Raw genomic sequence first — 12,659 nt, forward strand, 5'->3', positions numbered from 1 at the left:
TGAAAGTATGCTTACCTGGATCCCAACAGCAGTGACATGTTTTTCGTCTCACCATGTAGGTCACTGTCGCAACGACAGTCCCACAAACACCCGAGTTGTTGACTAATTTGTGTTGCCCTATCTATGATCTGCGAATATTAATCTAATTTTCAAATACTGACGATGTATGCACACACGAGGGATACGTGACAGTTGAAATACATGTATTAAGTGTGTGGTGTAAATAGACAATTTGTATGACACTCGGATAATAAATTAATCCTATACCAAATGTATCGGCTACTATTACGTTTGTGTTAATTTTTAGTTTTATTGCACTGGATATTCCTGTATGCAGGTTGTATTGTTGAATTGACAGCGATTAGTACCACGTATCAATAGTATGTGTATATGAAAGCGCGTGAGCCACTGAGTGGAGTTTTGTTTTGTTTTATCCGTGTATGCGTAGTGTCTGACTAGACGGTGATAAATATGTTTGAACTACCAGTCTATCAGTCAAGCTTGTCAACTTGTCATTTGTCCTTCTGTCCATCCACACTTGGCAACTCGTGCAGTTAATTTAGAAAATCTGGTAACTTCAAATATCAATGTCACAACAAAGGTAATTTTCTGATTCATGTGAAAGGATATATTGTTGTAATAAATATTGTTTACTGCAGATATAATTATCCGCAATATATGCTAACGACATGTTGGGTATATGTGAGCGTTCGTGCGTATGTGTGTGTATTGACACTTGGTTATTGTTTGACTGGTTGGTGAAGTCCTACCGTTTTGACGGTTCGTGCACGTGGGTGTGCGAGCACGTGAGTGTGCGAGCATGTGGAAGTGTGTATATACATGTTTACAACTACACATGTTCATTGCTTGTATGTATTGAAAATACCCTTGCGTTACACCAAAGGATTTGTGTGAGCGAGTTTACGTGCATTTATGATTATAGTCGCACGTATATATAATTTTTGTTTTTATTAGTAATGTTATTATTGTTTAAAATTAAATGCTACGAACCACACCATTTCATAATTGTGGTTATACGTACTGTTTTACCCTTTTTATTATCTGCTTTTTTATTCTGTCGTATCTTCTACTCTAAATTCCCCTTTCTTTTTGAATGGTTACAGATAAAAAAACACATATGAAGTTGTCTATGATAAGATTGCTTTATTGACAGGTGGGTATTGCGTCGCTGCTGATTATAAGATAATGCACATAGTATTTGATACGTTTAATGTACCAGAATTTTGTCAAGCTTGTTGCCATGTATATCTATTAGTATTATTTTGCTTCATATTAGGTGAACCCCTTGCCTTGCCCATTCACAGTTTATTTTTAATATTGTTACTTGATGTCGGTTGATATAGTTGTGTACCGGGCAAGAGTAGGGTTGTACCATAGTTTTGGATGCGGCAAACTGATTACCGATCTGATGAGTTTGTATTTTTATTTATGTTGTAGTTTGTTAGGAAAACGAGGTATAACTTTAGTTCTTTTACAATTGTTTTTATCTGGTGATGTCCATTTGAATCCAGGTCCACCCATTACGGTGTCATCTAGTATATCTGTTGCCCACCTGAACGTGAATGGACTTCTGCCAAAAGTAGATCTCATTGAAACGGAAATGTGCGATTTTGATGTAATTGCGATCACTGAAACCCATCTGAACCCTAACATCTCCAATCAAGATATTATTATTAAAGGATTTCATGAACCATATCGCAAGGATAGGACATATAATAATTGGGGCGGAGTAGCGGTTTATGTAAAAGACAATATAATATCTAAACATAGAGAAGATATAAATGTCCCCGGTCTGGAGGCTCTCTGGGTGGAATTGAACCGTAATAAATGTGAAATCCTATTAGGTACTTTTTATCGCGCACCATCTAGTACTACCGAATCGTGGATTTTAATTGAAGAATCGTTTAGTAGTGGTATTGATGATCGTATTAACAAAGTCATTATGATTGGTGATTTTAATGCAAACGTTTTCGAACGTGTCCATCCTAAAGTTGATCATTTGTGTGCCCGATTTCAATTGTCCCAATTAGTTAAAGAACCCACACGAATTACAGAAAATAGTAAAAGTACGCTCGACCTGATATTCGTTTCTTGTCCATTATACATAGTATCTTCCAATGTTCTTACTCCTTTCTGTAGTGATCATTCTCCAGTTGTGCTTCATATTGGTCCTAGACCTCGCGAGAACAAAATACATGCATTTCAAAGAACTATCTGGGATTACCCTTCTGCCGATATTTGTGGTCTAAAAACATTTATTTCTAGTTTTAACTGGGATAACATTTTCCAATCGGAGTCCATTGATACAATAACGACAAATATAACTAACGTTTTATTAAATTCAGCGAAAACATTTATTCCTTATAAAATAGTTACTGTCCGACCTAGAGATAAACCTTTTATGAATGGCAACATTCGAAGATTAATGCGACAAAGACATAAACTTCACAATAAAGCTAAAAACAATAATACTCCTAATGACTGGGCCAACTTTAGGAAAACCCGTAACTTGGTAATATCGGAGGTACGCAAAGCCAAATCAGAATATTTTAAGAAAATAGACAATAAAATTAACAGTTCAACCGTTATTGGTACAAAATATTGGTGGAAACTTGTTAATTCTCACTTTAAAAATCGTGGGAGTATTAGTTCAACTATAACACCGCTGCTTGTCGATGGTAACGTTATTGATAATCCTAATGAATTCTTTATTAAACAATCTTACAGTTGATCCACTTATGGAAATAGAGCTAGTACAATCCGAAGTAGAAGATATCTTAAACACCCTTAATACATCCAAATCATCCGGCCCCGACTTCATTAGCAATAGATTACTTACGTTACTAGCTAAAGAACTTTCATACCCTCTAACACGCTTGTTTAATCTATCATTACACCATTCCATTTTCCCCTCAGATTGGAAACTTGCTAACGTAAATCCTATTCATAAAAAGGGTAGTATTCATGAACCAAGTAATTATAGACCCATTTCACTTACAAGTAATCTCTCCAAACTTTTCGAAAAATGCATTTTTAAGCACATTTTCTATTTCTTTAGAATAAATAACACCATAACAAAATTCCAGTCTGGCTTTATTCCTGGCGATTCAACTGTTAACCAACTAATTGATTTTTATCATTTTATTTGTCATTCTATGGATGAAGGGAAAGAAGTTAGAGCAGTATTTTGCGATATAAGCAAAGCATTTGATCGAGTTTGGCATAAGGGTCTGATCTATAAATTAGAAACTGTTGGGATTTCGGGAAAACTCTTATTATGGTTTGAAAGCTATTTATCTGATCGAAGACAATGTGTAGTACTACAAAACCATTTCTCTCATACTAAACCCATTTCCGCAGGTGTTCCGCAAGGTTCTGTTCTTGGTCCTATTTTGTTTTTGGTATATATAAATGATATTGTTAATGGGATTACTTCAAATATTAGATTGTTCGCTGATGATACCTCATTATTTATTACTGTTGAAAATCCTGAACTATGTTGTAATATTTTAAACTCTGACTTAGAGCATATTAACAAGTGGGCTAAACGGTGGCTTGTTAAGTTCAGTCCCGAAAAAACCGAAACCTTGTTGTTTAGCCGAAAAATTAAAACCCCCAGCAATCCTAAGTTATTTTTAGACAACGTACAAGTATCAGAGGTTGATGTCCATAAACACTTGGGCCTTACATTCCAGAAATCTGCGGAATGGGAATTCCATATACAAAATATTGTAAGTAAGGCCAGTAAAATGGTAAATTGTCTTCGATCCTTTAAATATAGATTATCTAGAAAATCATTAGTAAAAATCTATAGATCATTTATTCTTCCCATTTTTGATTATGCCGATATTCTTTGGGATAATTGTAGTCTCCAACAGGCATACAATCTTGAAAATATACACTTGGATGCTTTGCATACAATTTGTGGTTCTGTTCGGGGAACATCTCACGAGTTACTATATATCTTTATCAGAAAGGAGAAGTCGCCATAAACTATGTATGATGTATAAACTCTCTAATAACTTGCTCCCCACATTCTTGACATTACAATTACCACGCCCCATTTCTGCAAAAAAACCATATTACACTCGTAATGTAGATCGCCTCCTTACATACTTTTGTCGAACTAAACTTTTCGCGAATTCCTTTTTTCCTTCTGCAGTTAAATTATGGAATAATATAACGTCCGATATTAGGAATTCTTCATCGTTAAATAGATTTAAATCAGAATTAAATAAATCAGACCCAATTGTACCGTGCTACTTTTACGATGGTGATAGAAGGCAACAGATATTACACAGTCGACTCCGCTTTGGAACTAGCGATCTAAATGGTCATAAATTTGCAAGACACGTAAGTGACAGTCCATTTTGTACTTGTGGACATCTTATTGAAGATGCAGAAAATTTTTTATGTTATTGTCCACTATATAATGTAATTCGTAATACTCACCTGTCAAAATATCACAATCTTAATTGCAAGACTTTATTATTTGGTGACCCAAATTTTAGTACCCACGAAAATAGTGTTATATTTAAATCTGTTCAAGACTTTATAATTAATAGCAAACGTTTCGATAACTAACCATTCATTATTCCTCCTTCTCCCTTCCCTACTGTGACTAAATAATATCATATCAACTATCTATTTTTATTTTTCCTTTCTTCTCTCTCTCTTCCATTCTTCTCATCTTAGCTAATTTGAATTTATTTAAATTATTATACTATTTCTGTCATCTTGATGTATCAAACTTGTATTTATAAATGTAGGGAGAGGCCTTAATATAGGCTCTTGCCTGTTGGCCAATCCCAAACCGCAGTTTGACGGCAATAAATATTGTTTAAACCACCCTCTGTGACATTTGATACAACTTTGAGAATAACAATGTTTTAGGTGTCAAATAATTATAAATTTGTGTATACACCACTAATTTAATTTGCATCAGCCATACAAAGGTAAGAAGATTTAATCCCTTATGAGATTTGAACAATATATCATACATGTATATATTAAGCAGCATCATACAGTGGTTATTCCCCCCCCCCCCCCCACCCACCCCTCACCCCAAACACTCCATCTTTAATAAACTTATTGATGTCATCTCCTGTACTAAATATTAGGAATACCAATGAAAAAGACATTGAGAAACTTGTTAAAATAAATGAAACAATTGCTTTTGTATAGTTTTTAATGATTTATATGATGATGTATATAAAATGGGAACATTAATTTGATCAATGTATTGGCAGGCTGCAAAATGACCGGGTTCGCATCGCAAAAAGCGATGCAAAATCTTGCGATCGCGATGCAATATTGTAACAATGACTAGCAGTTTGCAATGCATGTTTTTTGTAACCAAATTGATCTTTGAATTGAGATCGCGGGAGAAGAACGCACTTAGGGGTGTCGATTTTCCATGATCGCAGCCAAGGTAATTTTTAAAATGTATCTCAGTGTACAACCTTCTCGCGTGTGTTAGTATTTCAAATAGAAAATATTGTCGGAATACGCGGAGGATCTTTGACGTTTTAACAAGAACAGTGACGTAACGTACTAGTTGCTACGTCATCGTGGTAACCTAATTTGCAAGCAGCTATGACCTTGTACACTGAACTTGTAGCCTACCGTGCACGCAAATATATTATGTTCACGAATTAAATATACCGCGAAAATTGTGAACATGCTGATAGCTCCACGAATTTAATTACGCGTTAACTTATTTCCGATTTAGCTTTGAATAATGCCTATAGATACAAAACACATAGCGCATCGCATGCACTTTATTTTTATCGTCAAATTACCTGCCACGTGGTTTTATACTACAAGTGACACTCGGTGCTGTGCATGATCTGCGTTCAGCGATAGCCAGTAGTCAAAATGTCTGATAATTATTTTGACCGGTTGTCGAAGTGGTCGTTCGGTTTAACTTGTTGCATAAAAAACAGTCAAGCAAACATTAGCGACAAACGGCTGGCTGAACTCACGTCTGGTATCTCGTGACTACGAGATTTCAGTTTGTTGTTTTTACACTGATTATTCTTATATTTGATACATACTTGTGGTTTTTGTTATTTGTAAACCTGAATGCAACCTATGAATACTACTAATAAATAGTATTTGGTCTAGTTTGTGATTTTTCAAGTTTTCTGCATCATGTATTATCAGACATACATGCGGACAAGACTAATGGCACGCGGACCGCATGGCGAGAATGTCTCGAGTATAATTATATCGTACGTGAAACTGTCACTGAAAGGAGTTCAGTTGATATTGGTCGATTTTATTTTATTATTGGCCAAAACTATCGTGAAAATGTAAAATGAAAGCTTGATTGCGAATTATTTTAGCCGCGAAAATGTTTGCGTATACATACGGTATTATCGACTAATTAGGCGTAGTAAAAAAAATTGTTTGGTTCCGGTTACCCGACCGTCCCTAAATTTTTGGTGCCGACCCTAAACTTTTTTTAACCTTTTCCCCACCCTTTTTTTTTTCCACCTGTTTTATTTAATAATCCATTAATATCAATCCTAATTTTCGTCGACTCTAAAAACAACAACTGCAGAGATCTGTCAGTCCAAGATCTCGTTACCAGAAGACCCGGAACACTTCGCGCAATTTTACTTCCGAAGAGTTCCAAATGAAAAGCTTCCGAGAGCCATTCGGAACTCCTCGTACATTTCCACGAAATATAAGCGTAGCGGAATGTGACGAGGTGTTCCGATTCCTTGAATGTCGTTTCATTTGAAATTGATTTAAATACATGTGTAATATTATTTGATTTGAATGAGCACATTTTTGACATTCTACTCTGTAAATGGAAGACGCCATTGACACCACATGCTCTCGGACGTGTTCTCGTACTCTTTCGGAACTACTCGGAACTTGTGAATCCAATCTTCAAAATGTTACGCTAGTTTACTGTTAAAAAGCAGAATGATACAAATTTCCAGTCTAATTTGGTAGGGGAATTCCCTAAAACGTAATCGAACTTCTAGAAATACCGAGTTACGATTCAATGTTAAACATAAAGAGTAAACATGAAAATAGCCGATTATGCTGAAAAGATTACTTAAATTAAATATTTAGACATCAACTCTATCAATATTTTGCATTTGTTTGACAAATAACCCCTGTATTTATTATTAAATATGATGATATCCATGGCATTTGAAATGAACTGGTAGTACCCAAAACCTTAAGAAATGACAACTCTTTTCACATTTATTAGCGTTTGCAGTGCTGTAGTTGTGAGGGGGTGTAACCATGTTGTGGATCAGACCTTTAAAAGCAAAATTATAAACCTGTTTTACCTCTTTGTCAACAGTGCAAAGATACTGTGCAGTGTCCTTATGGACGACCAAAAGGGAAACTGTTTTCCTGAAAATAGTTGTTTTCTTTTGATATCTCTGCTATGAGGATAGTTAGTATGGAGATCTTTTTGTTAACTTATTTTGTTAATTTTTATTGACATCTTCGTTGTGTTCATGATGTACATTTTGTTACTGCAATACTGGCAATGAAATAGGCCGGGAAGATCAGTGTTGTTGCTGTAGTTGTGAGGGGGTGTAACCATGTTGTGGATCAGACCTTTGATATTAAAACTTGTTTCCAATGAACAAATTATAGTGTTATTTTAGTGTTATCGTAGTTTATAACCTTACCGTGTAGTATTAGACTTGGGTGGTGTTTACATTAATACCGATTGTGGTTTGACTAGGTTACGACATGGGTTTTTTTATAGAAGATAATTAATGATTCTCATTAGAGTATGTATTGTCAGTTGCACTGTAAAACAAAGAAAGAGCTTTTAATATATTAATCTGTTATACTATTCAGGAAATATTAGCTCGAAAATGGGGGGGGGGGGGGGAAGTTTTCCCTACCTACCTACCCTATTTGTTTTTGGCATGTAACAGGAACCAAACAATTTTTTTTACTTGGCCTTAACAGCTTGGCGTTTTTAATTTCGAATTGCCTCGGCAAATAATGTTCCGGTAAAATACGTATATATATCGTAATTGTCAATTTTCATAACAAAAATGAACACCGAATACGTTGGAATGATCAGCCAAATGACGAATTTTTCTCGGGCTTCAATCGCACTTTGGATCAGACATACAAATCAACTCAGGAAAGACTAAAAAATCACTTTGAACAAGTTCTAAAGATGACCAAGCTGCTTAGCATAACCATTGACAAATATTATTCAGAAATATGTTGTACTATAAAAATTAAACCCTGACATTTCTATGCTATTTTCTATATAGCCAAAAAAAACCAAAGTGAGATTATCTGGGTGTGTGTGTGGAGGGGGAGGGGGGGGGAGGCAACTGCCCCCCTTGACCTCCGGAGGATACGGCCTTGTAAACAAGTGACAGTGATGACCCTTCACATGTACTGTTCTGTACTTGTTTTATTTTGGGGTAAGCAGCCCACAATACAGATACATGTATAAGAAATATGCAATTTTATTGAAAAGAATGTGTTTTATTCATGTTTACTCATTTTATTAAAGTGCTAATCAAATTCCAATAGTTGCTAATCAATTCTCCATCCAGTAGGAAAACTGTTAATCAAAATTTTAAAAACAAATTGCACCCTGATTGGTATTGATTATTCTTGAAAATCCCCTTTTTTGGTATTTGAAAAGTAATTTTTTCCCAATTGACCAAAAAAGGACCCTTAAAATATTGTCTAAGTTATACCCTGCTTTTTATTTTAATGTGGCAAAGCATTGTAATAATATAGCTAATTTCAAATTTTAATGACGTCACTTTGAATCGCCTTACAATAACCATACACTGGGTACATGACGTTCCCGTTTTAAGAATGCTGGACAAATTCCAGTACAAACTTGCTATTGAATTTTTTTTTTTTTTGAACATTACTAATGCATCTGAATGTGTTTGAAGAAAATCTTCTGTAAAGAGGTTTGCCGGCAGACGCCGTGATAGCCCGAGTACTCTGACTGTAAGAGAGCTAGACGGACATTTGGACATAAATACGCTCTCATTACAGTCAGAGACCAACCTATGTATTTTTTTGGCAATTCCTGACAACCAAAAAGTTGGCAAAGATTCCCGCTCTAATACCACACCAATCCTATGTTTGACGTCAAATACCTTTACATCGATCATTTTCGAGTTAACTGATAAAAAAAAATCCACATATTAATTACTAATACACATACTACAGAAAGAAGTCCGACAGCACCCACATTCAGCTACGCTTCATGACACTCTGTCGCCATAATTACAAAGCTCGGCGATCTATTTCGAGACGTAGATCACGTGATCGCCCACTGGGCGATTCCGCCTTGTGACTGTAATGAGAGCGTATAACTGTCCAAATGTCCGTCTAGCGCTCTTACAGTCAGAGGGCCTCAGATTACAGTTATCTTCCCATTTGGTTGTCGAAAATCCGGAAATTTGACCGCGCAAGTAGTCTGCTGTTTGACTGTGATTATTTCATGGCAGACAGCTATGAAGTGGCAACTGTTTGACTGAAGTGTCAGGGGATAGCATGTAGTTTGTAAACATGTGTAACTTGTTGACATTGAAGACTTGTTTGTGGTTATTCCGGCCCATGCAAAAGTAGTGCTTTTTGTGTAAAATGGGTGTACTCCGGCCTGTTTAAACCAATATGCTGGGAGAAAGAGCTGAACAACAGGGGTTGTCCTTTTCAGGGTATGTGTCCCCCATGCAGGCAAAGGTACATACAACACTTCACGGGCCTGCTGATATTAATAAAAATGTTATAGCCACTAAGGCTATATAGAAACATAATTATAGCGAAATTAATTGTGGTCTGAGGCCTGATATAGTTCACACATTACACCGGTTAAATGCTTGATTCTTATGAAAGTATTATAACCAGAGAGGTGAAATCACACAGACTGATTGTGAATACCACAAGGAATATGAAAACTCATTTATTTATTTTCTAAATATTTTATTAAATAATAAATAAAAAAATTGGAATTTATTAAAAATTAAAATTAAAATTTTCAACTTTTAAATTTCAATATCCTCCAAAATAGCATAAAATTACCTCTGATGTTATTACATGTTGTTGCAATATTTTTTTAACAGTTTTGAGCTAATAATTTGGTAAAAAAGAGCAAAAGTTGGATTTTGTTGGTCAATATTGAGATTTTAATTTATTTTTTACAAATTGAATTTTAATGAGTTTCTCAATTATTGCAATTGGTCAGAAGATCTAAATATAATGAATATATCACTACTAAATGTAATTAAACACTTTAAATAAATAGTATACAGTTTTTAACAAGATTAAGTACTCTAATAATACATTTCACCTACATTTATGTAAATTACACACTTAAGTCATTTTTCAAAAATGGTCTTTTATCCTTAGAAAATCTAATAGGCTAATATTCTATGCTGTGTGAATGTATTTATTGTGTTCAGTAATCAGATGCTGGTACACTGGTCAAGTTTATTGCAGAAAATGTGCCAAAAAGGTTAACATTTGGCTTGTAATACATATGGCAGAATAATCCATAATGCATATTCAGTGGTCATTACTACAAACATCCTTCCAATCAAGAAATACTACACTGAGGTATCCAAGACACTGGTACATGATTACACTTGTTAACAGTTATCACTGGAAACTGAAAAATATGGTGCAAGTACCTCTTGGTAGGATTTATATCAGCATTTTGTGATAAAATCTTCATTTTCAAAGTTGTCGTCAACAAAAAACATATTATGGTGTATACCTAAGTAACACCTGTAGGGCATATTCATATTAATATGCATTTATATGGGCTGTTTTGCCTTTTACAAAGTGGCTACATGTCTAATACAGTAAATGAAGTAGATTAAGTAAATATAGCAGGTCAAAATTGAATCAGAGGCCTATCATGTCTAATTTTCCCTGAAATTAGTGTGTAAAAATTTGTTGGAAATGGCCCCAATTTTGTGTCTTTCACCATCCTTCTGACATATTTCTAATAATGTACCATCAATTCAGTCACCATATCTTTAATAAGCCTCCACTTATCATATTTTACAGTTTCAGATTTTAATTTTTTTCACAAATTTAAATTTAAGTTTAATATTTCATTAAAAATGAAGTAAAATCTAATGATTGATTTTTTTTTCCTTTAAATATTTTAAAATCTTTCCAAGACATCACTGTGTAGATAGAACATATGTAGAAGAAAAAATAGCTGTTCATTGTATGAAGAAATTCCAACATTTGATAAAGTTATTACATTTTGAAGTTGGTGTCCCTCAAGTTTCCTTTGCTAAAATTGGCCATGGCAAGGCACTGTGGTAGGTGTTTTAACACAGCCTCTGTATGCTCTCAGTTTAAAGGTGACATCCTGATACTTACTGAGCATTGCTTCAATATGTATATCATTGGAATGCATTAGTGTGGACCTGTTTTTAGGGGGGAAAATGGACTGATTCATGGCAGACAGCTATGAAGTGGCAACTATTTGACTGAAGTGACAGGGGATAGCATGTAGTTTGTAAACATGTGTAACTTGTTGACATTGAAGACTTGTTTGTGGTAATTCCGGCCTATGCAAAAGTAGTGCTTTTTGTGTAAAATGGGTGTACTCCGGCCTGGTTTAGAGGGTGTGTCTGTTTAAACCAATATGCTGGGAGAAAGAGCTGGACAACAGGGGTTGTCCTTTTCAGGGTATGTGTCCCCCATGCAGGCAAAGGTACATACAACATTTCACGGGCCTGCTGATATTAATAAAAATGTTATAGCCACTAAGTCTATATAGAAACATATAGCGAAATCAATTGTGGTCTGAGGCCAGAGTAGGGCCTACTCGGGCTAGTACGAACCCAAAACACGGGTGAGAAAAGTGACTGTCGTCGACCTTAGTAGTTTACCAGAAAACGAAAATAACCATTGCAATAGCTAAGGAATAACATTTTAGATTTATTGGTCTAAATCTAGTAAATGTTGTAATCGAGTGGACGAATTGTCCAAGGTGGGTGGACGAAACGTCCAGAGGACGAACCGCCTGGTCCTGGAAAGCGGACAGTCGAGAACAGACAGAAAATTTAGTTTTTTAAGGATACTAACCTAAACAAACGTCACTGTTCAGCAAAACCACCAACATAAACGACACGCATATCCTCCCGCATGCTAAAGTGAGAACCTGTGAGATTAAACCCATCTTCTAAGTGTTTTACAAAATCGATCCAAATTCTTCTTAAAACTTCCGATTATTTCCCTTTTACCGCGATGGATTCTGGGTGATTACGCGCTTACGTTCGAGTCTACTGCCCTGATATGACGTGTTCTAATGCAGATTAATGCTGCTTTCGAATGTGCTCCAACAGCTGCGTATTCTGTTGTACTATACCTAATGAAATTCCATTGGCGACCAAGTTAATGTTTGTGTTTAAAGTGGACACATATGTATATATGTAAATGACTTTGTTATTGCCGGGGGCATATAAATATCAGTCACAAATTTAGTATAAAATCGCATCGTTACGCTAAGCAACTTTATACAATTTGTGACGAAAAATGACGAACAATTCGGTTGCTAGTCACTTCGTACCATGGTCATTTCGTACCATAATCATTTCGTACCTAATTTGGTCGTTTCGTACCCTGGTCATTTCGTACCATTGCAA

General features: G+C 35.3%; 1 protein-coding gene across 1 annotated transcript in view; it reads right to left on the bottom strand.

The window, feature by feature from the left end:
* LOC121391116 overlaps window positions 1-12,223 on the bottom strand; it is a 53,609-nt gene extending 41,386 nt beyond the window's left edge. Inside the window, exon 1 of the mRNA XM_041522854.1 lies at window positions 12,100-12,223. Coding sequence (XP_041378788.1) covers window positions 12,100-12,193 — 94 coding nt within the window. The 5' untranslated portion in view covers window positions 12,194-12,223. The remainder of the gene's footprint in view (window positions 1-12,099) is intronic.
* Between the last annotated feature and the right edge of the window lie 436 nt (window positions 12,224-12,659).

This window comes from Gigantopelta aegis, unplaced genomic scaffold (genome assembly GCF_016097555.1).
Source record: "Gigantopelta aegis isolate Gae_Host unplaced genomic scaffold, Gae_host_genome ctg1748_pilon_pilon:::debris, whole genome shotgun sequence".
Taxonomy (NCBI): domain Eukaryota; kingdom Metazoa; phylum Mollusca; class Gastropoda; order Neomphalida; family Peltospiridae; genus Gigantopelta; species Gigantopelta aegis.